Source organism: Sinocyclocheilus grahami, unplaced genomic scaffold (assembly GCF_001515645.1).
Source record: "Sinocyclocheilus grahami isolate Dianchi unplaced genomic scaffold, SAMN03320097.WGS_v1.1 scaffold16.1, whole genome shotgun sequence".
Lineage (NCBI taxonomy): Eukaryota > Metazoa > Chordata > Actinopteri > Cypriniformes > Cyprinidae > Sinocyclocheilus > Sinocyclocheilus grahami.
In genome coordinates, this window is record NW_015505195.1 from 4,832,511 (window position 1) to 4,858,195 (window position 25,685).

A 25,685-nucleotide genomic window follows, 5' to 3' on the forward strand; every position below is an offset into this window, starting at 1 on the left:
GACACTGAAGACTGGAGGAATGATGCTGAAAATACAGCTGTGCATCACAGAAATACATGACATTTTACTATATATTCACATAGAAAACACTTATTTTAAACTGTAATGATATTTCCAATTTTTACTGTATTTATGATCAAATAATTGCAGCCCTGAGCAAAAAGAGACTTTCAAAAACATTGAAAAATATCACCAACCCTAAACTTTTGAACAGTAGTAAATATGCAACATACGTACATCAATTAATTCAATTTCATCTGCTGATTCAGCTCTGCAACGATCAACCAATATGGGTTTTCAGTAGCCAATGCCAGTGCCAATATCTAAAGATCATCTACGGCTTCATTATTTCTTCTTCCTGAGTCGTGAGAGTCACTAAATAAGACTATGTTGTGAAAAACATTCTGTCCTTCACCGCAATCACACTGCATCCCAACAGCACAAGACCCGGGAGCTTTCGTGCTGCATCGCTGTCAAACCTCGACTCAGAGGGTGTTTCGTTGGGTCGGGTGCTGCCGTCTTTTCCCCGTCTTCACCCTGTGAAGGATCTCAGCAGGGTTTGCTGATGTAATTTCCTCCCAGTCGAATCCTGTGCTGACACTCACAACCTCACGAAACCTCAGGCCTCTAAAAATAAACCTCACATCTGCTTCTAAACACTAGCACTCAAATCTAATCAGCTGTTTATGTACTTTTACTATGCATGATACAGATATGGAAAAAAGGTTTGCATTACAAAAAAAAAAAAAAAAAAAAAAAGGAGAAATACGGAGGATTAGACACATCCGTGCCTAATTTTAACCAGTCAAAAAAAATTTGAATTGAAGGTGAATCAAATAAAAAAAAACTTTTACTTTACTACTCAAAATAGTAGTATATCTTGTTATCAGAACATACATTTCTAACAGCATGACTGAACTGTCTACACTGTGGAGGAGAGGCAGCATGCAGAAAACAGCAGCCTACCTTGTCTTTTTTCTAATGAAGACGAGCATGGTTAAAATAAAAATACAAATAAAACAAAACAGAATAGAAGGTCAGACAAAAGATAGTAGCATTTTATAGCACCTTCAAAGCCTTCTATTGTTTTTGTGCTTGTGCCAATTCAGAGGGAGATGAGCAGATACAGGATACAAAAGTTTGGAAAGCAAAATTAAAAATAGAAATACTGAGCAACTAAATTCCTCCATTTTTAAACGCCCTCTTCATAATTATGACTGATGGTTCTACACCAAGTCTCCACAGATAGGGCTGGGTATCGTTCAAAAATTTTCGATACCGATACCTTGACTTCGATACCAGTTCCTGAACGATACTTTTTTCGATACCAATTTTATGAAATCAATTTTAACAAGATTACATAAAAAAAAAACAAAAAAAAACTTGTTTTATTTTTCAGCTTGTTGATATTTATACAAACTCAAAGACTCATCTCCTGAGCCACTGCACAAAGGAACAAAATGTAACCAACACAATAAATCAGTGCAAAATAGTTTTAATAAAGCTCAAATAGTCTTCAGTTTACACATCTGTTAAAAGCGGAATATAAATCTTATTTATTGTCTTATGTAGCATGATGCTACAGTTTGCATGAATGGTCTTGTAACGTTAGTATGAACGGACATCTGCATATGATCAGAACTCCACGCAGCTCCCGCGCTACTCTGTACTGGTGGTATTACAGCACCACGAGAGCTAAAGAGAGCAGACTGCTCCGTGTGCTTTCGAATCGCTCTCGCGGATGATCGATCTGCTTCGCACCTCTTCTAGTCGAACACACCGACAAGTGCTGCAGGCTTATTGGCTCACTGATGCTGATGAGATTAACCCCTTAGGTATCGAAATTTGGTACCGAACGACAAGACGTTTTTCGATACTCTATGGTATCGAGGCAACTCGGTCGGTGCCTAAAAAGTATCAAACTCGATACCCAGCCCTATCCACAGATGTGTACTTTAAGGACTCTTAAGAAGAAATACATTAAAATCAACTGCATATAGGGGTGTGCGATATTGACAAAAAATAATATTTTGATATTTTCTGTGATTTTATCGATAACGATAATTTAGACAATATTTTGCTGAGTGTGTTATTGTGCTGGTATCTTAAGGACTGTCGTGGACAGCTGACTCCTGAAGTTTTGATATTCTTTATATTCTGTGTGGTGGTCAGTTCACACTGTGAGAAATTAATCTTTTCCCATATGAATTTAAATTACTTTTTACCTTTTAACGGGCACCTTCTTCTAAAAGTGTGCTTTATCTTTTGAGTAAAATTCTTACATTTAATCAGTGAATTAGAATAATTCATTTACCAAGCAAATAAAATCAGTATCAATAAAATTAATCGTTGCAATGCAGAGGAAACACAGAAGCTGTGTCTGAAATGGCATTTAGATGCATTTACACACTACTGTTTAGTGCAGGACATGAATGCTTAAACCTGCAATTACAAATGCATAAAAAATGTTTTGATCTATTAAACATAAAACATTAAATACTGTTATTCGAAATTATCTAAATAATAAAAATAAACTTTAAATGTGAAATTAAAACCGCCAGTAAGTGGCAGCAAGTCACTGTTAATAAGCGAGTTATTGCGATTGAACCGAATCATTTAAATGGTTGATTCATTCAGGAACGAAACAACGTCATGTTGCTCAGAGACGCAAAACAGTGCTGTGGCTTTGTTTGGAATAATTTTTGTTGTCGAAATAGCTCTAAAACAGGCAATATGGTGTCTAAAACGTAAGTATCTTAATTAACATCTTGTTTTTCGAACTGTTGTAAAAAATTAATAGGCTGTGTGTGATCAGTCATTTCTGGAGAAAAAATATTGAAAGATACTCATTAACTATATGAAATTATATACATTTTCTCTCCCCATTTTCTCTTGAATTTGTGATCATTCTAAATGCATTTTAACGCACGAAAGAACGCACTCTAAATGTGCACGCGCACTAGTCTAGACTTCATGTAATAAGCGCGTGCACTCTGTAGGAATCTTTTGAAAGGTTTTTGCAAAATACTCGATAATGTCAAATCGCACATCGTTAAAATGACAATTATGATATTGTCGCACACCCCTAACTGCATATACACTACATTTCAAAAGTTTGGGGTCATTACGATTTTCTTTATTCAGCAAGGACACACTAATTTGATCAAATGACAGCAAAAAACAATGTTACAAAATATTTCTATTTAAAATAAATGCTGTTCTTTTCAACTTTCCATTTAAAGAATCCTGAAAAAAAAGTACCATTGCCACTAAAATATTTAGTACAATTGTTTTAAACATTGATAAGAAATGTTTCATGAGCATCAAAAATGCATAAAAAATATTTTGATCTATTAAACAAAACATTAAATACTGTTATTCGAAATTATCTAAATAATAAAAATAAACTTTAAATGTGAAATTAAAACCGCCAGTAAGTGGCAGCAAGTCACTGTTAATAAGCGAGTTATTGCGATTGAACCGAATCATTTAAATGGTTGATTCATTCAGGAACGAAACAACGTCATGTTGCTCAGAGACGCAAAACAGTGCTGTGGCTTTGTTTGGAATAATTTTTGTTGTCGAAATAGCTCTAAAACAGGCAATATGGTGTCTAAAACGTAAGTATCTTAATTAACATCTTGTTTTTTGAACTGTTGTAAAAAATTAATAGGCTGTGTGTGATCAGTCATTTCTGGAGAAAAAAATATTGAAAGATACTCATTAACTATATGAAATTATATACATTTTCTCTCCCCATTTTCTCTTGAATTTGTGATAATTCTAAATGCATTTTAACGCACGAAAGAACGCACTCTAAATGTGCACGAGCACTAGTCTAGACTTCATGTAATAAGCGCGTGCACTCTGTAGGAATCTTTTGAAAGGTTTTTGCAAAATACTCGATAATGTCAAATCGCACATCGTTAAAATGACAATTATGATATTGTCGCACACCCCTAACTGCATATACACTACATTTCAAAAGTTTGGGGTCATTACGATTTTCTTTATTCAGCAAGGACACACTAATTTGATCAAATGACAGCAAAAAACAATGTTACAAAATATTTCTATTTAAAATAAATGCTGTTCTTTTCAACTTTCCATTTAAAGAATCCTGAAAAAAAAGTACCATTGCCACTAAAATATTTAGTACAAATGACAGCAAAAAACAATGTTACAAAATATTTCTATTTAAAATAAATGCTGTTCTTTTCAACTTTCTATTTAAAGAATCCTGAAAAAAAAAGTACCATTGCCACTAAAATATTTAGTACAGTTGTTTTAAACATTGATAAGAAATGTTTCATGAGCATCAAATAAGTATATTAGAATTAATTCCGAAGGATCACTGAAGTCTAGTGTAATGGCTGTTGAAAATTTAGCTTTGTCATTGTAAGGCTAAACTACATTTAAAACAAAAATTTTAAATTACATTTTAAATTAAATTTTACAATATTACAGTTTTACTGCATTTTGGATCAAATAAATGCAGCCTTGGTGAGCATAAGAAACTTTTTTCAAAACCACCTTGCCAACCCCAAACTTTTGAACGGTAGTGTAGATTCAGGAAGTCAAGAGTTAGCCTACCTTCTCTTTGCCCTTGCTGGGGCTGGAGTTCTTGTTGGTGGTAGCAGGCACAGCTTCTTTCTCCACCACCCCCACAAAACACAGCTCAGATTGAGTGTGGAACGACACTGTGCCCTTGGGCAGCTTTTTGATCCGCACTGCATGGTTCCTTTGGGCTGACAGCATGTCCTGATAGAGGAAAGGGGATGTTTTAAAGCTAGTCAATGTAAGACCACAATTACAATTTACATACAAATATCCAGAAAACAGGATGGCTTGACAGGATGATTGATAGATATATATATATATATATATATATATAAATAAATAGCATATACAGGAACACAAAAGTGGTTCTGGTGTGGTGATATCTGGGAACTCACAGGGACAACATTGAATTCCACTTCATCAGAAATGTGCAGTTGGCTCTCCTCTAGAACCTCACTGAAATGAAAGAACATTCGGGCCTCACGGTCCACACATTTGATGAAGCCAAAACCATCACGCATGGCAGCGATCACACCCTGCACAAAAAGACAAGGAGAGAGACAAAACCAACATTGGCAAAAAGTAAAACAGCCTTGCAAGGAACCACAAGGACAAATTTCGGCAGTCGCACCATTTCACGGGTCTCCTTTGTGAAATGGAAGGTGTCAGGAAGGATGTCGATATTTGTCGCTCTTTCCAGTTTGTCCCGACGGTCGGTGGATATATTGAACTGGACATGGTCACCCTCAAGCAGCGTCACTTTGGACTTGGTGTCCTTCTCCCCGAATAGCAGCTCTTTGTCAGTGAAATTAATTCTGGCACTGATTCGCCCAGGCAGTGGGTCGTTCTGAGAGAGACAGATGGAGTTTTATTCGATTTAACATGCAAGCAGGATCTATATGGTAATGTTATCGTGGGAGTCTGGGAAGACTAATGGCAAGAGCCGATTCACAAACCTGATTCTTGGTGGGGACCTTGGGAATAACCTTGGCGACAGTTCCCTCGAAAGTCTCAATACTGATGTCCTCAAATATAACAGTGCCCTGAGGCAACAGTCTCACATCTGTGGCCACTTCCTTGCCCTATGTGAGACACACAGAAACAACCTCAATACAGCTGTACGAAACAACAGTGCATCTCATGGCTAGTAATTTCACTCAGTGTTTTAAAGTAAAATCTTATCAGTGAGTATTAGTTACTAACCAAAGACCAACAGATCCTCAATAATTTTTTCTTTTGCTTTTTAAAAACATTTCTTCATCAATTGCTCACATTTCTTTCTTTAATGGTGAATTCCACATCATCTCCAGCTTGTAGAGCCTCCAGATCTCCTTTAAACTCACTGTAGTGGAAGAAGATCTCCTTCACAACATCTCCTCGCTCAATAAATCCAAAGGCCTCCTGCAAGAACAATTATAGATTTGAAACAAGCAAAACTTTAACAAAAAGTATATTTGAAAATATACTTGGAAAAAAAAATAACTGGCACTCGACTTTAATTCAAATTTTCACATTCTAATTTTGAATTTTAGAACTGTAGGGTCAAAATTTGCAGCTATGTTCTGAACAATGTTCTACAAGTTACTGCAAGTTTAAATTCAAAAATGTAAAAAAAAAATAAAAAAAAACATTAACCACTATACAAGTTATTGCTAAACCCACACAACTACATTTGACTATTCTAGCAGAATGCTGAGATAAGAGAAGTCTTTTGCTATTCTCCTTCCCACCAGAGGGCAGGAGATCACTATTCCTCGGTATAATGTCTACAAAAAAAGCAGCTACTGCAAACTCATATTTGAATCAGATCCTTACCTTGGTAGCACAAACAACTCCCTGACATCTTGACTGTTTCTTCTTTACCAATACAATGTTGTGAGCACTAACAGCACCAGTACTGAAAAACAAAAATAAACCATTTTCACACCCAAAAATGTTGCTCTTTTGAAATTATACCAATTTCAATCAGACATTACAGAAATTAACTTACTGCTTGTTGGTCTCCATATGAAAACAGACTTTATCTCCAGTATCTAAAGTAACGTTTCCTTCGATATCCTCAGGGGTGTAGGTCAAATAAAACACTTCCTGTGAGAAGATTCAAACCACAAACACTTTCAGAAACAGCAACCGCTACCATCAGTGTGCCATATAAAGACCAGTTTATGAACCACAGAACTGTTGTCACTCAGCTTTTCTTTTGGTTTGCTAAGCTATATCGGTCACAAAATGGTCTCAAAAGGGGGAAAGATGATGAGCGACTGTCTAAAATATATAGGAAACTCTGCAAATGAGAATAAATGACACTCACCCCGTTCCTCTCATAACACACACTGCCTGTGGGCACTTGGCCGGGTGCGGACTTCCCGTCCAAGTGAGAGGGGATAGCTGACACTACCTGAAGAAAGGGGACGTGCAAATAGACAAGACAGGGTTAGAGGCTGCATTGGTGAGAGACAGGATCAACTAACCATGTTTAAATGCTAAAGAGAAGGTCCCTGAACACAGATGTGCAACATGTTCTGAACTAAAGACAGACTAAAAAAAAAAAGTAAAAAAGAATATTAAGGTTAAGATTTGACTTGTACTTCTGAGTTCAAAGAACCAGTCATAATTTGAATATTTAAGTACATGAATGACAGACTCGACATTGAGAACAAATCAAGATTTGTTTCTCTCATAACTATTATTAAATGAAGATGAAAAGTTCTCCCAACAAGACAATCAAGCTCATTGTGAACCCACACAAAACAAAGCATTAGCATCGGGACAGTTAAGAGGATTGCTACTCCTAATAATTTAAACCAGTGATTTATGCATTTTCCAGGTCAATATGGATTACAAATGAGCTCGAAACCAACAATGACGGACATTAATGGGACAAGGACAATAAAACACAAAAGTAAAATGTGTTCCTTAACTGGATGAATAAAACCATGCAGCACAGTTAAAGGAGAGGCGTGCAAGTCAGGCCCCACCTGCCCAGAAATTCGCTCTTCTGGCAACATTTCTGCCTTGATTTTTACCAGCTTCACCGCAATTGGTTTGCCAGTGCGTCTATCAGACGACACCTCAAACTCCACATCGTCTGAAAAGTGGCAGAACAGACAAAACATGGAAGTCAGTTCCTGCATTAAAATATATATCAATACACTAAATATTTAAATGCATGTATTTTTGGCAACAAGGTCTTGTTGTTATTGAATACGGAGACAAGACATTTGTGATGATTTTACCAGTGATTTGTACACTACAATTAATTGTAATCGTTACATTTTGGCCATGAGCTTTTTTTTTTAAAGCAGCACCACTTTTCTAGTTTTATTTCACATTTCACAAACCAATTCAGCTCATACCTCCGATCTTTAGCTCCTGCAGGTTGCCGTTGTACTGAGAGCAGTGGAAGAAGAGGCGGGCCTGTCTCTCAGAGCACTGAATGAAACCGTATGATGCTAGCAATTTTTCAACCACTCCCGTCTCACGAACTCCCATGCTCGTTCCATTGGCAAAGCCACCATGGCCATTATTATGCAGCAGACTGGGGTCAAAACTCATCTATGGAGAAAGACGACATAGGATGAGTTAAAAATGCACTTGCTCAATTTTCGACCTTCAGCACTATCCACACATCCGACTGCTTCACAACAGATCAGAACACAAGTGTGGAAATGGTAAAATGGGATGAAACAGTTTTTTAAATGCTGCAGGTATTTGCAACTATGAAAGAAAAATTTAAAGAGGGGAAACGCTGTCCCAGTCATTTGTTGTGGCATGTAGGTTTAAGTTTCTCTTCTCCGTTTGGTATGCTTGAACTGGTTCCTTGATCAAGTAGATCAAAATGACCAGGATAAATCTGCTGTACCTGCACAATACTAAAGAACACACAAATGCAAGTACCGTCGGTTTCATATTAACCCTAGAAATTAAAATGAAGGTTCATGCATTTAATCCACTTCACACTGACTAAATTATATATTAGAATATGCACACAAACAAACTCGTCTCCTCATTCAAAGTTAGGACTAGGTCTCGGTGTAGAACTTCACCCACAAATCAAGTGAAATGTACGTAAACGGTCGGCAGGCATGTGGTCAAAAGTTAGACAATCAAAAACTGATTTTATGGACCCAAATAGCCCTGTAAAGCCAAAAGCTTTACAACTCCCAAACTTAAAGCATGCAGTTAGTGTCAGGTATTCTTTGCCAGTGAGGACATCAAACCGGCACAGACTGTCCCATCATGCCCACTTACAGATCGCTGATACAAGGGGGTCCGCTTTTGCTTTTTGCCCCCTGATGCACGAGAGACATGGCATGAGACTGAGGCGGAGCGGGGGATTGGCTGACTTGAGGTGGAGGGGGTGGGGGCAGCAACAGGGGCATCAGAGGCCTCCATCTTCAGGTGAAGGTAGGGGGTGGTGGGACACTGAGGGGGATGGGGAGTGGATATTTAAAAATAAATAAAAACACTAGCTAAATTGAAGGATCACCAAACAGAAAGAGCCAATAGATGGCATCAAAAACAGACCTACTGAGAAATTAAATTCTGTATAAAAAAATAATTTTTTTTTATTTTTTTTATAATTTTTATATTTATATGTCCAGGAATGACATTTGATAAATCTAAACAATAGAAAGTATGAAAACCCTAAACCAATCAGATATGTGCTTTTGGGTCAAATTTCCAGAACTGCCATTAAAGGCAAGTTAAAATGGCTGGCGTCCCATTTAAAGGAACGTTAATCCATAGAAGCAACAGACAAGTCTGGCTTAAAATAGTGATAAGGCAAGTATGTTTGCATATTTTATCTTGCATTTTCTTTGAATAAAAGCACTTAAGAATGACAAAAGTAACTGACACATGGTAATGTCAATTTACTCGACCAACAGCTGTACTATTACTACAGTTCACCAATATTATCTTTACACTATGATACATTCCAATGTCATGCTATCACATCATTTAACTTTCACTGCTCCATTCAAGGAGAATGTTACATTTTAGTGATGGGTTGTAATAATTATGAAATGTGTATTCAGCCAGAGAGGTTGCATTTTGCATTAAAGCATGTGAATGACTGGAATACTTCTTGTGCAAACAATCATAGGTGAATCAAATAATTTTATTACAACACACTTAGTGTGAACAGGCCTTAAAGGGATAGTTCACCCAAAAATGAAAATTCTGTAATTACTCACCCTCATGTCGTTTCAAACCCGTAAGACCTTCGTTCATCTTTGGAACACAAATTAAGATATTTTTGATGGAATATGACAGCTGTCTGACCCTGCATAGACAGCAATACAACTGAAATGTTCCCAAGTCCAGAAACGTAGCAAGGAGATCTGTAAAATAATCCATGTGACAGTGGTTCAACCGCAATTATATGAAGCTACGAGAATATTTTTGTGTACAAAAGAAAAATAATAACGACTTTATTCAACAATTCGTCTTCTCCGTATCACCCTGGTGCCATTTTGGAGAATATCCGATGGACGTAAACAACGTATGCTGTTCTGTGTCAGCTGCGTCACGCCGGATCTGTTTCCTACGTTGTTGTGATTTGATCTGTTTATGTCCAGCGGATATTCTCCAAAATGGCACCTGGGTAATGCGGAGACGACGAATTGTTGAATAAAGTCGTTTCTCTCGTAGCTTCATATAATTGCGGATGAACCACTGATGTCACATGGATTATTTTACAGATCTCCTTGCTATGTTTCTGGACTTGGGATCATTTCAGTTGCGTTTCCGTCTATGCAGGGACAGACAGCTCTCAGATTCCATCAAAAATATCTTAATTTGTGTTCCTAAAATGAACGAAGTTCTTACGGGTTTGAAACGACATGAGGGTGAGTAAATGACAATTTTCATTTTGTGGGTGAATGATACCTTTAAAGCATAGTTCACTCAAAAATGAAAGTTGTCTTCGTTTACTCGTTTACTGATTGTCATTCCAAACTATATGATTGACTTTATTTTGAGGAACACAAAAGACGACAATTTATGGACAAAAAAACCCCTTCAAATTATCTTTGTTCCACAGAAGGTCAGAAAAAGAAATGCTTTAAAGCATAGTTCACTCAAAAATGAAAGTTGTCTTCGTTTACTCGTTTTCTGATTGTCATTCCAAACTATATGATTGACTTTATTTTGAGGAACACAAAAGACGACAATTTATGGACAAAAAAACCCCTTCAAATTATCTTTGTTCCACAGAAGGTCAGAAAAAGAAATTACACTTATTTTTGGGTGAACTATCCCTTTAACTAATTCCCCACCCGTGCTATGAGACATGCTCAAGGAAAATGTGTTAGTTTGATGAAGCGACTGGGAATGGCACTACTAGACTACACGGTAACAGTAATGGTTAGATGACACAGACTCTGACCAGCCTCGACCACTGGGCCATAACATCAAAACAAATACAGGCCTTTACACACCCATAAACACTTTGATTCACTCGGTGTCAGACAAAAAAGCCTAATATCCATTTTCTGCCAACCATACATGGTTCAACAGCAGCCGACTGAATAAACAAATCTACACTCAGCTACTATATTTGTCTAAGTGGAAACATCATTGCTCTTGCGGCTCCACCTCTCGTTGCTGCAAGAGCAATGATGTTTCCACTTAGACAAATATAGTAGCTGAAAACATCATTGCTCTTGCGGCTCCACCTCTCGTTGCTGCTCGTCTCTACGGCAAGTGATCGAGGCCAGCCTCTAAGCCTGGTGATCAGGATGATGGAGTACAGGAACAGCGCAGAGAGGGGGCGACGGTGGGTGTTTAATGAACGAGTTCGGGAGAGTGGGAGACAGTGGGGTGGAAAGCAGATGGCAGGGCACTTACAGATCGGCCGTAGGGTGACAGGCTGAGCCCGACGGGCGAGGTGCTGTTCAGGTCAGCGCTAACGAACGCTGCAGGTGGCGACGCCGGCAAGGTAAACTCGACAAAACCTTTCCAGGGACTACCCATAATTCTCCCATACACAGTGGCCAAATCTACTACACCTGGGTTTGATCGGATTAAGCAGTTTTCGGAGTACTGGTTTTATTTTAAGTCAGCCGTTGTGTTGCAGCTCCTCCTACATCATACATATTAGAGATCTGTGTTTGAGTAAACAATGAGTGAATTAAAGCTGTGCTAGATTTCAATTCATTAATTTTGAATACGACAAACAAGAAAATGAGGGGGGGGAAACTGCAGTACAATCATCAGAAATTAAAAATTTAAAGGGATAGTGCACCCTGAAATTCTGTCATTTATTCACCTGTCATTCCAAATCCATAAGACTTTTAACCATTTGAGGAAAACAAATTATAGTATTTATTCTCACATCTTTTGTCCATCCACTGATGAAAAAAATGGATCTCTCTGGTTTAATTAAAAATATCTTCATCTGTGTTTTATAGATGAAAAAAGTCTTATCGGTTTGGAACAACATGAGGGTGAATAAATTAAAATTTTTAGGTGAACCATTCCTTTAATTCTCAATTAGTTCAACTTTAACTGTCAGTTATCCACCTTATTTTTCAATGCGGAAGTAAGCCAGTTTCTGTGAATGTGCAAGACTTCCAGGTTCATTAGCCGCTGTAGGGAAATAAGAATAACAAAATGCACTAAACGGTAAAACTTTTAAACTGTAAATCTTTTGCACTACAAACCACTGTGTTCATAATTAAGATAAATACATTCAAATAATATGGTAAGACAATTTCAAGCAGCAAAACGAGCTTTCTACAACTAAACATAGCTGGAAGCGAATGACACCATGAATGAAACCCATAGATATTGTCCCATAAAATTTACAAATGGCCGCACCCGCTCTTACGGAAAAAATAAGGTGGATATTGAGCATGATAATACGAATGATCTCTGTTCCAAAACCTACTGAGATGACTAAATAAGGCAGCATTTCAATTAATCACATGTAATGGAGAGGAGACAAAAAAAACATCCAAGACGGTGGTCCAAGAAAGAGATGTCAATTAAAATATATTCTTTAATTCAGTTCATACTAAAAATATTTAGATTTGAAAAAAAGTTAAATTTTTCAGTTAGATTTTATCTAATATTTCAGTTTCACATATTTTACAGTTTTTATTAGCACTGCTAGTTAACTTAGCAAGATGCTAATGCTAAACTCATTAAATTTGTGTTAGGATGCCATCTTAGAAGGTAGCTCACTAGTTTTTGGAACAGAGCAACACATTTTCAGCTTTAAATTAAAGAGATTGCACAATAAACAGCATGGACAATTGCCCTTTTTTGGCACACTGTATATTATACATGGAAAAACAAGCCAGACAAATCAGGATTATTCATTAGATTAAGGGGGGAAAAAAAGTGGGATTAGTGTCTGGCATGGCTTACCTTGTTCTGTTGTCTTGGAAGGCTGTAATGATTTGGACCAATCAATCGCGCACACACACTTGTAAGGTTCGCCTCTCTGGCACACGTTCTAATTACAAAAAGTTGCACAAAAAGCAAAACAAAAAAAAATTCAAATAAAAAGGCAAGTGCAGGTGTATGAACACTGCTTTTGAAAAATAGTGAACAGAAATACAAGAGAAAGACTGAGGGAACGGAAGGGGAAAAAGATCAGGGAGGGAGGGATTCGGTCTGCAATTGACAAAGAAAAAGGTCAAAACTGAAGAAGACTAGCAGACAGCAGCCCTCTCCACACCCCAGAGGAGGACGAGGTGCGGGGAGGATAAGGAGGGCTTGGTGCAGCGTTGGGACGTGTGCTTTTTTTTTTTTAAGCTGTTGAGTAGGCACAAACTTCTTGTCTCAGATCAGGTCTCGCCTTCGCTGTTAACGGTGATGGCTGGTTGCTACGCTCGTTGCGGCCTGGTTCTGTTTCTTAAATCTTTGGTTTGCTCATTTGGTTGTTTTGTGTTACTTTAGTTTTTCTGGTTTGTAGCAGTGCAGTTCTTCGTCTTGGTCTTGTCTTCACAGTTGTTGTACCGCTGGGTCGTTTTGGGGATGTTCGTTATGTTTTCTTTTTCCTTGACGTTTCTTCTGACCGATCAATGATCTGAACTTGAAGTAGGTTTCAGATGGTACAAAAATCAATTCAGTTTCACTTCATACTGTTTGGGAGGGTGGGAAAAAAAAAAAAAGGATATTAGATCACACAGATAAGTTACACATTAAATGTATTTAGTCCAAAAAATAAGTATATTAATCTAATTCAGGTCCAGTTTATTAAACTAAATTTGCCCCTCCCCCCACCCTCCATATATGATTTAACACAAACATTCATTTAATGTGGGTTAAAATACCATGTTACTCTCCTGTTGATACACCGGCCTAAAAATAAAATTTCCTCAGCAGCCTCATGTACAGAAGAGCAGCTGACTGAATACACACATGAGGATCAACAAGTCACAGCGTGAACCAGCATTTGGCTGAATATTTATGGAATACATTCAAATCAAGAGGTAAACAACTGCACATATCCAGCATGCCAATCATTCAGTTCCCTCCGGTCTATTACACATGAGATGGGAGGATCAAAAAGCCTAATGTATAGGCCAGTTCAATTATTGATTGATTATTATTGATTGATTGACTAAATATTACCTAGCAAGCCAATTTTATTTTGCAAGTTGCAATGAAAAAGTGACGTAGTTAAAGATCTTTTGTTCCACATTGTGCCGTACATCCAACTGTAATGGATTATTTAAAAAAAACAGCAGGGTGAGGACTTGAATCTATGTATTGGTTGTTAACTGGATTTGGAGATGTGTGTTGACCCAAAAGTGGAGGCAGATAAATTATCAATTAGATCTATAATATGCATTCAGAAAACAAGGGGGAATGTTAAAGTCATGTCAACTTGAAGGACAACTTCTGTCTATGACCTCCAAGTCAGAAAAACAAACAGTATCAGATAAACAAACCTAGCGAGCACATTGTATACCTAGCTTCAGCCAAAAAAATTTATATTCGTTACTTTATGGCAATAGTTTGTTTCACGAAAGGAAGTATGCATAGGTTTGAAATTTCCAACCGAATACCAATAAAACGTGTATACCGGTATTTTACGAGAATGTGCACAATGTGATTCGAACAGAATTTTTAAAGCACAATGAAGGTCTTTATCTTTATCAAATATAAAATAGTTAGTTAAAAGAGTTTGTCTTTATTGTTGCCGTTTTCATAAAAAATAAATAAATAAATGAACCACAAACTAAGCATTTGTTTTAAAAGAGGGAAAAGAACTTATTTATTTGGGTTACAAGTTACAATGCAAGTAGACTATATCCGTCTTATTCATTTTGTTAATAAAAGTGAGATGTTTAATATAGGCCTATGCAAATTTGCCATTGTACCATTTTATGGCTGATGTGTTTTAATTAATAGGCTAATAATGAACCACAAACTATGATCGTTTAAAAAAAAAAAAGGGGGGAAATCCAAAGTTTGTTTATTTGTGTTACAATGCGGGTAAAACATTTTCCTTATTCATATTGTTAATAAAAGTTCAAAGTTTAATATAAGTACATTTGTCATCGTACTGTTTTATTGTAACGCCTTTTGTATTATTAATAATAATAATAATAATGAGCCACAAACTAAGCATTCGTTTGAAGTAAGGGGAAAATCCAAAAACCTTTTATTTATTTGTTACAATGCGGGCATGTCTTATTTGTTCTGTTAATAAAAGTGTTATGTTTAATATAAGCTACTTTGTCATTGTAGTATTGCTGCTTTTTTTCATTAAGAGTAATACTGAACCAACATTAAGCATTAATTTTGTTCCAAGAATATGAAAGATCTAACGTTAAATATCAAAATAAGCGCTGAAGCAGCAAGAATGCGAGATTGTTATTATTATTGGTTGCTGCTTTGGTAATAGACGCTCTCGGTCTTTCTCGGATTTATCTTCGCAATGGCTGTAGAAATGGTCGTTAATTCTTGATTTGGGTCTGGCACAGACATGCTACAGGTAATAATATGATCAAAAAGTCATGGCAACAAACGACTTCCTAAGTCAGTTTAAATTGAAACGACTTTCACAATCAATTTGATTAAACTTAATTCATGTTTTACTGTTGCTTATTGTCACTGTAGGCTAAGGCTATTTTTTTTTCTATGAATATACAAATGAAAATAAGCGCTGAAGCAGCAAGAATGCGAGATTGTTATTATTATTGGTTGCTGCTTTGGTAATAGACGCTCTCGGTCTTTCTCGGATTTATCTTCGCAATGGCTGTAGAAATGGTCGTTAATTCTTGATTTGGGTCTGGCACAGACATGCTACAGGTAATAATATGATCAAAAAGTCATGGCAACAAACGACTTCCTAAGTCAGTTTAAATTGAAACGACTTTCACAATCAATTTGATTAAACTTAATTCATGTTTTACTGTTGCTTATTGTCACTGTAGGCTTAGGCTATTTTTTTTCTATGAATATACAAATTAATAAAAATTAGTTTTATTTTGTGTTACAACATTTTCATTTATTTATTTTTAACACCGCACCCCCAGCGCTTGACAGCGGCTCAAATATACAAATCACGACCTGCAAAGTACATTAGGACCACTGTTCTTCGTTCACAAGTTAGGTTTCGTTAAAAAGCGAAACTGTAGATTTTCATAGCATACATAAATGACAAAATCAGGACACGAAGCTAAGTGACACAAACAGCGCTTGAGCAACAGCTGGGAGTTGATCTATCTGGAGCTCATCCAGAGACAAATTCACTAGTAATGCCTTTTTAGACAAGACAACTCCGACACATGCTACTCATATGAGCATATTGGATGAAGACAAACAAAAGGTTAAAAGTAGAATCTATGGCGTTTCAAACCCAAACAAGAGAATATGACCGTTCAAAACCCGTTTCAATCAAAGTATTTCCATCAATTGTTCAACCTCAACGGGAAAACCATGGAAACGGCCTTTGTAGGTAATACTTTTTTTTTTTTTTTACCAAAATTGCTCTTACAAAAAGCAATTTATTTCGTGAGAGAAAATTCTGTAGCAGAGTTTAAGCACAAATATATGTTCCCTATAAAATAGTTTTTTATTTTTAAACTGAGTTTAATTACTTTCCAGGGCCTGCAAAATTACAATTTCCAAATTCCATGATATGTCCAGTTTATCATGACCATAGGAACACTGGTTTTAGTAAAAACTCGTTTGGAAAGCAAGTAAACTCTTTTCCTGTCCTGAGAAAATTGGGTTTAGTTGTTTAACTCCATTTACTATGTGTCGTGATCCTGTCGGGCTTAAAATAAATCACTCAGCCCGACAACAAAGGCGCACGGCGGCGTCTGTCGGGTCACGTTGGGCCGCCGCTGCAGCGCTGAAGCCTCGACTGGACGCTTCGTTTCTTAAGCGACCTTTACAAAATATCTCCCATGACGGGAGTGGAAGATTAAGAAGTTAGTTTTGTATTGTTGCAGTAACAGTGCTTTAAGCGCTGGCTAGCATGCTAAACCGCTAGAGTACACGCAGAGGAAACACTGCCCCCACCCTAAACCGTATACGTTAACTGTTCAAAAACAAGCAGGACTATTTAGAAAGAGTGATATAAACGCAAACGTCGGAGGCTTAAACGTTCATATAGCCGTGTAAGAGTTATGTGACACCGCAAAATTGAATAAACATATTAGAAAAACTCACCCCAACAGCTTTCAGCACTGTCACCAGCGCCGCCATAAGCAGCACGGCACATTACGTAGTGAGGAGCTGTGCTAACTCTCGCGATATTAAAACAGAACTGTGGGGGACACGCCACTGGGTTAGAGGTCACAATCAAGTAACTCATTTACGTTACTCTGTAAAGAACAGCTAACTTTCCTCTATATATCCACCATGTTAAATGTTATTTTCAAATAATGTAAGAGATTTTAAGTGGCCCAAACTTGGACTTTCTTGTATCAGATTTTATTAAATCCCCTCTAACTAAAAGTATCAACCAACTAAAACCATGTTTACTGTGGTTTATGGGCATGACACTATGCTAACACTATTATTTTTTAATTAATTTTTTTACTTCTACCTTGGTAGCACATGTTTTTATTTTTACTTTGGAGATCCATAAAATACCATGGTATTCCACAATATCTGTACATTTATCAAAAGGTATTACCATTTGATACCACATGATAAGTAAAAATAAGTAATATTAAAACAGAACTGTGGGGGACACGCCACTGGGTTAGAGGTCACAATCAAGTAACTCATTTACGTTACTCTGTAAAGAACAGCTAACTTTCCTCTATATATCCACCATGTTAAATGTTATTTTCAAATAATGTAAGAGATTTTAAGTGGCCCAAACTTGGACTTTCTTGTATCAGATTTTATTAAATCCCCTCTAACTAAAAGTATCAACCAACTAAAACCATGTTTACTGTGGTTTATGGGCATGACACTATGCTAACACTATTATTTTTTAATTAATTTTTTTTACTTCTACCTTGGTAGCACATGTTTTTATTTTTACTTTGGAGATCCATAAAATACCATGGTATTCCACAATATCTGTACATTTATCAAAAGGTATTACCATTTGATACCACATGATAAGTAAAAATAAGTAACAAGTGTCTTTGGATAAAAGAGAACAAAGTTTCAAAGTATGCACTGTGCCCTTGAGTAATGCACTTAGATATAATCCATGAAAAATAGTCATGTTGGCAAATTTTATTAGAAAATAATAAATATTATTGTCAGACCTAATTGACAGCTTTTGATAAAAATATGAAACATGTTTTATAAAAGTGACAATAACAAGGTCACACTGAGACTATGCTTTCTACTGTATATCAAGCCATACAGAGAGAACAAAAAAAGAGATACAAATAACACTTAATGTACTCTGCACACTGATATTTTTTCTTTTGTTTAATCCAAAACTGTACCTAATCTAAATCAAAATAAAAAGAACAAGTATGATCACATTCTGAGAATATGATTCTTTTAACAACATGAGTCATAAGGCACTTTCCATGGCATTCTTTTCCAGATGAGAGACAGAAGTGTGCATGTAACACTGACAGTTGAAAAATGCAGTCTATGGTAAGAATCCACCTTCTTTCATGTTCAGGTTCTGTGAATGGTCCTTTGATTGCTCAGTACTATAGTATTCTCTTTAAATGAGCCAGTAAAACACAAAAAAGCCAAACATCACCCAATGGCTCGCCCAGTTTAGCTCCGACCACTTTTGAATGGTGTGACTGGCCATGTAACCCTGTGTGGAAACAAAACACATGATAAAACAATTCTTACTAATTGAATTTAATATATTTTTTATCAGTAGCTGAATATTTATATTAGAATAAAATTGTATATACTTTTAAATTGCATATGCATATGAAAACGCTCACCTCCTCAGCATGCATGCCGTCCATTTCAGAGTCAAACAGTGATCCCAGATATGTCAGATGGAATATAGACAATGCACTGAAGAACAGGTTAACACCATACACCCACACCATCTACAATAGAAAAAAAAAAAGAAATAGACATATCAATATAAAAATATAACACTATAAGAAATTTCAGTTGAAATCTGTGAACTAGAGATCTCATACTACACAAACCAAAAAACAAACAAACAAACTGTTTTTATCATGAATTCAGCTGATCCTGCAGTGCAGGACAGATCACCTTCTTATTTTGGTGATGACAGTCATTTGGACAGCGCTTTGACAGTATACAAGCACTGAAAATAGCCGCCAACCGCTTTCTCAGAACTGAAAGAGGAAACAAAGACAGAATTTGAGTTCTGTTGGTTAGACCAATGATGTGACATCTATTATAGATGTTATTATTTCCTACCTACTGAAATGTGTGCCATGATGGCTATGCATTAGTGTTAATATATTTTCAGTTTTTTACTTAAATCTATTTAATTAATTAACTGATTCTATCAAAGCCGTTTTTATTTTATTGATGGCAAGCATGCATGAATAAACTAAAATTATTGTTTACCATGTTCAACATAAGTGATGAATCCCAAAGACAGCAGCACGGCCCCAAGATGAAAGCTGAGACCCTGGCACACAACACATAATTAATTAATAAAAGAAAATATACTATCATCATCACTATCAAGTTTGGGAGCAGTAAGATTTTTTAAAGAAATTAAAACTATTTAGCAAGGATGCATTAAATTGATCAAAAGTAAATACATTCATAATGTTACAAACGATTTGTATTTAAAATAAGTGCTGTTCTTTTGAACTTTCTATTCATCAAAGAATCCTGAAATGAAAAACAAATCACAGTCTGTATTAAGCAGTTGTTTTCAACAATGATAATAAAAAGAAATGTTTCTTGAGCACCAAATCAGCATATTAGAATGATTATGTGTAGACTGGAGTCATGGCTGCTGAAACTTCAGCTTTGCAATCACAGGAATAAATTACATTTTAAATATATATTAAAATAGAAAAGAGTTATTTTAAATTGTAATCATATTTTGATCAAATAAATGCAGCCTTGGTGAACATAAAAAACTTATTTAAAAAACATTTAAAAAAATCTTACCAACCTCAAATTTTTTAATAGTAGTGTAAATTAATTTTGAATCAATGTCCCACATTAACCACCAGAGGTCTCCACCCAACTACAATACCTTGAATTATGAATCCATGTCACTAATATTTGTCTTAGTTCAGTGGTAGATTACTGTTCTGTGATGTACAATTTACAAACTAACTGAAAAAAAACCCACACACAAAATATATAAAAGGTGTTTTAATTGATTTTAGACCATTGGCTAATTTCTGCCAGGATTAGCAACAAATTGCACTCACCCCTACACCCACATGTCATTCTTTTAAACCTACCCTCCACATGTCAGTGAACCCAAACAGATTCACATTCACAGTATGTTTTTGACTGGCTAAAAAAAACACATAACACTCCACCATAACATGGAGAGTTTGATGCACGGATACCTAAAAATACTTCCAGCAGTTATTCTTATATACTTGTATCCCTAAAGGTCAAACTGGTAATATAGCATGAATGATTTGATCTTAGCTACACAGTGAGTTACAGTACAACCTAACATGCACAACTACAATAGCTTACTAAGGTGACAAGGCATAAGCTGCCAGGGTAGGCAGCTGTGATTTAATTATCTATCTACACCAGCTGTAGACAGCAGTTTAAATCTGGGTCATGGTGTTCTGAGATAAGAAACCATCTTTATCCAAGCTGTCATGTTTTCTGGATCAGGTGTTTTTTCACCCTTACACAAACTCAAATCTGTTTAAACAGATGGAACCTGATTCTGTGTGCCAACAAACCTTGGTAAAATGTTAATAACCAAAGAGCTGGAAATAATACTCACATGTAACAATGCACTGGCAGTGTAGGTCACCAAGATGGCAGGAAAAGTGCCAAGTTTGAGTGCACTTTTAAAGACGTCTGTGTGTTAAAATGTACAGGGAATATTTATATGAATGCACAACATTTATATGCATAAATACTGTATCACAAACCTGAATAAATATACATACATGCGTTAAGCCACTTAGACATGGGCAGATTCCAAGAGGTAACAACTTCCACCATAGACCTCGGCAATTCCACATTCAGAGGTTTAGCTACTGTAATATCCCTTTGAACGAGAAAATGTGCCACATTAGGTCTCAACAATGCTGTTATTTAATAACAAAAGAGAAATAAAGAGAGAAAATGCATGAGTATGCACCATTTGATGTGGTCTTTGTGCTCAGAGAATCCAGCTCCAGCCATCACAGTGGTTGTTTCACTCAAGTAGCAGACAAAATAATTGCTGAAGTGGAAGGACACCGCATTTTCATAAGCGTGAAGCCACCTAAGGACAAAAGGCCAATAAAAAAATAAAAAATTTTACATTTACAACAAAATAAACATTCAAGCAAGCCATTTAATTTCCTCTGGTTATGGAATCGCAATGGGGAGGGAGGGAAGCAGCTCACCTACGAGGAAGTCCATCACCGTAGATGGGAATGAAGTAAGGAAAGAGATAAGGAGCAATACAGTTGGAAATAACCAGGCAGATCTGACTCCTCAGAAAGCTCAGAGCAATCTTTCCAAACCAGCCAACACTCTGCAGGAGATAGCAAGATAGTTATTTAATAAAGTTCTATAAAGTTTTATAAAGTTCGGGGTCAGTGAGTTTTTGAGGGAAGATCATTGCATTCTGTTTTTATTCACAATTTGTACAGTGTCCCAACTTTTTTGGAATCGGGTTTGTATGCTCACCAAGGCTGCATTTATTTGGAAAAAAATATATAGCAAAACAATAATACAAATGATTACAATTATTAAAATAAAATATTACAATTTAAAATAAATGATTTCTATTTTAATATATTTTGAAATTTGTTTTGCCTGTAATGGCAAAGCTAAATTTTTAACATTATTACTCCAGTCTTCAGTGTCACATGATCCTTCAGAAATCATTCTGATATGCTGATTTGGTGATCAAGAAACATTTATTATTATCAATGGTGAAAACAGCTGTGCTGCTTAATATTTTTGTTGAAATGGTGACACTTTTTTTAATAAATAAAAAGAACAGAATTTATTTGAAGTATATTTTTGTTATCTAAATATATCTACTGTCATCTTGCTGAATTAAACCATTAATTTCTTTAAAAAAAAAAGTACTGACCCCAAACATTTAAACACTAGTGTATATTTTTATAAACACTAGTGTATTTTATAAACACTAGTGTATATAAACATTTAAACACTAGTGTAATTATTGTTTTTTTTTTTATAATTCTCTAAATGGGTTAGCACCATCTTATTTGTCGGATCTTTTGCAGGTGTACAAGCCCTTTAGGTCTTTAAGATCTTCTGGTCAATCTGTTTTAATTGTACCGAAGACTAGGTATAAGCGAAGGGGCGATCGGGCCTTTGCAGTTGCCACTCCAAAGCGTTGGAATAGGCTTCCGCCTCATATTAGACATGCTCCAACTCTAAATGTTTTTAAGTATCGCCTAAGGTCTCACCTTCTTTCCTTAGCGTTTGAGCCAGCAGAGTGTTGAGGTACTGTTTTGTTATGTTTTAGCTGTCCTGTTTGTGTTTTATGGTGTGTAAATGTGTTTTTTAAACTGTGTTGATTTTGTACAGCACTTTGGTCAACGCTTTGTTGTATTAAAATGTGCTATATAAATAAACTAACTAACTAATATAAAATAACGGATACATACATATAAATAAAATGTTCATGTAATATATACAGAAAGAGCTCACAGAAGTGAAATAATAATAAAAAAATAATAAATACTAAATGATTTATAGTAACTGCAAAAAACAAGACAATAAAACTAGGAATTTAAAAAAAAATCATTGTATTTACCATTTTGCACCCATTAATTGCATCTGTGTAGCGGGCGAAACTGATCCATGGCCCAAAGATAATGGTTCCCGCAAAGCAGAGGTATCCCATGAACTCCAGCGGTGAGGGAAAAGAGGACACAGCGCCTCGATCGAGGTCAAAGGCCAGAGAGATGGCCTTCATGGCCACCACCATCTGAGATCCTGGACACAAACGAAACAGTCCGTATGGGACATGCGACACCATAATGAGTGTCATTTGATGAAAATTATGTGACATGAAAAAAAAAAACTTCAATAAAACATTCAAATGAATAATAATTCAGTGAAGACACACCTCTCATCTTATGCCAGGTCGCTGCGTCTATCATGTGTAGCTCCCTACAATAAAAATGATCAAAATATGTGACCACTTGTGATTGTGAGTTTTTCCAATTTGAACCAGTTTTCTGTGTTCATTAGGCCCTATCTATAAAATGTAGTCGTGTGGAAGTGGATGACAGACCCCATCAGCATGTAAATGAGGATGACGACAGAAAGAAAGACTCCTTGGCTGCTGGAGTTTATGCTGAGGAGCAGGATGAGGTAGCAAAGCAGGCACAGGATAATCACCCACATCATGTGCAGCTCAAAGAACGTGTACAACACGTACAGGCCGCCCGCCAGCGAGCTCAGATGCTTCACATGACATGAGACACCTGTCAAAAAGAGAGACAGCATTAGCTTGCCGCATCAAGACTCAACAGATGGACCCATACAGCAACATGAGTTGGATATAACAAGATCAAGTGTGAAGATTTTCGGTACAATACACATAGCTGTGAAACAGATGACAAAAAGCATTGATGTTAGCCACAAGAGAACCAACTGCACCATGTTCCCATCCTTTGGGGGAAGACAGTTGAGCAGGTGTTTGAGGGCTGGTGTTGTGCATGTGATGGACTCACCTAGTCTACAGATGACCCGACACAGCAGGCAGACGAGCAGAAGCTGCCAGACCTGCTCTAAACCCTGCTGGGCAGTGGGCAGCACACAGCCCTCTGCTAGAGCCTGCAAGAACTCCACACGCCCGAAGGAATCCATCGTAATGTCCCTGGAATGCTGTTACACACAGACAGGGTCTAGAGAGGAAAAACAGAGAATTATTATTTTTTTTTTTGATTATTGGATAAACAATAAGCATAGCCAGGGGCTGTGCTAATGTGAGACTATTTCTGGCCAGTTGATGGAAATGTCACTGTAGCTAATCTGCCAGTGCTGCATTATCACAAAATCTTATATTTGTTGACCATGAACATGTGTTTTTATGCCTTGCAAAGAATACATAAGGTTGCAAATGTGCTGATTTAAATATGTCAACAATGTAAGGTCATCTAGCTTATCTATTAGTAAAGTTCTGCATTATTATAATTGTTTGATATGAATGTTATAAATTTATACCTGTCATGAGTTTTTATGAGCTTATTTATTATATATATATATATATAACCATCATTAGAATAATCTCTGAAGGAATAAATTATATATTGACATATATTAAAATAGACAACAGTATTTTAAATTGCAATAATATTTCCCAATATAAGTGTTGTTTGATCAAGTAATATATGCAGCCTCTGTGTGCATTAGATACTTCTTTCAAAAACATTTAATAAATCTTAAATTCTGGTGTACACATAAATGTTTAGCAAAAAATAAGATGCATCAACTTTTGTGGTAGGACCAATAAAAATGTTGGCATAGGTTTGAACAGGTTAAAAATTATAAACCAGTCACCAATATTTAGATTTTCCAGCAAAATTGTGTTTGTGAATATATATGTAATATAATTAATTAATATTAATTATGCACTTCATTTACTTATTACTAACATTATTGCTTATAATATTTTATATATTTAATATTATTGTAACATTTTAACATTAATATAACGTTTTTGTAATGTATTTTTTTTGCTTGGTTTTTTTTTTTTGTGCTTAATTTTGCTTATAGGCTAATTCAAGTTTTAAAAATATTTTTCTTGGCACATAAAAAAATATATAAATAAAAACTTTGGCTGGGAAAGTAAATATCTGAACTACTGGCCCAACTAGGGAATCCTTGCATAACCTTGGTGTTCAGTTTATTTGATACATATAATTGCTGAGACAGACAGGGACAGATCATTCTGGAAAGACCTTTTCAAGATCTAATGAATCCTGCATGAAAACCGGGCCAGCCTGTGTTCATATAACTGCCCCTTCATTCCTAAACAGAGGTTATATAATGCTGCTGTGCGAGCATGAGACGAGCTTTACCTCTACTACATCACTGATCTATGATTTAAGAGCAGTTCGTTCGTTTCTACAAGTTTTATCGTATAGGAAATTAGGAATGGTGTTTTATTACAGTCCTTGCCTCGTATACACGTATTGTAGCCATTGCATCGTGCAAAACAAAAGATTCATGAACTTGAGACCGAGTTCAAAGAGCTGTTGCGGCGATATGAAACCCAACTAGATTGCTAGATTACGAAGGAAGAGCTCAATGCTGCACTTCCATGCGATTCTTACCGATCTCCAAGAGCACACAAGTATCCTGCGCTACAACTGCACACCCGGAAGTAAAATGAGACTTTTTCCAGTGGAATGTGTCGCCCAGCTCATCCATTCCGTTACCATACCACGACCATAAACATCAGACTCATCAGTGGAGAAACGCAACCGCTGTCGTGTTCATGAACATCCCGGAGTTCAACCAAACTTGACTCCAGCTCTGTTCACTTCCTCCGCAGAGCCGGTGGAGGTGCTGGAGCGCCTGTGATTTATTATGGGAAT

At 36.3% G+C, this 25,685-nt stretch overlaps 2 protein-coding genes across 7 annotated transcripts in view; both read right to left on the reverse strand.

Annotated features, from left to right (window-relative positions):
- Positions 1-17,297, reverse strand: part of LOC107549382 (cold shock domain-containing protein E1-like) — a 22,502-nt gene extending 5,205 nt beyond the window's left edge. Inside the window, exons 1-13 of one of the 6 annotated variants that reach the window (XM_016230469.1) lie at positions 17,203-17,297; positions 12,937-13,655; positions 8,812-8,955; positions 7,917-8,115; positions 7,482-7,648; positions 6,872-6,958; positions 6,551-6,648; positions 6,376-6,457; positions 5,833-5,961; positions 5,517-5,642; positions 5,192-5,407; positions 4,956-5,096; positions 4,594-4,761 (exon numbers count right to left, since the gene is read on the reverse strand). In XM_016230469.1, the coding sequence (XP_016085955.1) occupies positions 4,594-4,761; positions 4,956-5,096; positions 5,192-5,407; positions 5,517-5,642; positions 5,833-5,961; positions 6,376-6,457; positions 6,551-6,648; positions 6,872-6,958; positions 7,482-7,648; positions 7,917-8,115; positions 8,812-8,955 (1,557 nt within the window). In that variant the 5' untranslated portion in view covers positions 12,937-13,655; positions 17,203-17,297. Of the gene's footprint in view, positions 1-4,593; positions 4,762-4,955; positions 5,097-5,191; positions 5,408-5,516; positions 5,643-5,832; positions 5,962-6,375; positions 6,458-6,550; positions 6,649-6,871; positions 6,959-7,481; positions 7,649-7,916; positions 8,116-8,811; positions 8,986-11,412; positions 11,663-12,087; positions 12,118-12,936; positions 13,656-17,202 lie in introns of those variants that run through there. The other 5 variants (XM_016230462.1, XM_016230486.1, XM_016230477.1 and 2 more) reach the window with 5 other exon arrangements.
- Positions 17,298-18,226: 929 nt separating this feature from the next.
- Positions 18,227-25,685, reverse strand: LOC107550497 (protein-serine O-palmitoleoyltransferase porcupine-like). Its single transcript, XM_016231799.1, has 13 exons — positions 25,422-25,685; positions 23,817-23,990; positions 23,375-23,567; positions 23,207-23,250; positions 22,892-23,073; positions 21,501-21,631; positions 21,251-21,376; positions 21,057-21,157; positions 20,888-20,964; positions 19,519-19,582; positions 19,195-19,280; positions 18,912-19,022; positions 18,227-18,775 (listed from the first exon to the last, which is right to left on the reverse strand). Exons 2-13 carry the CDS (start codon positions 23,950-23,952, stop codon positions 18,677-18,679), a joined length of 1,350 nt encoding a protein of 449 aa, XP_016087285.1. The 5' UTR covers positions 23,953-23,990; positions 25,422-25,685; the 3' UTR covers positions 18,227-18,676.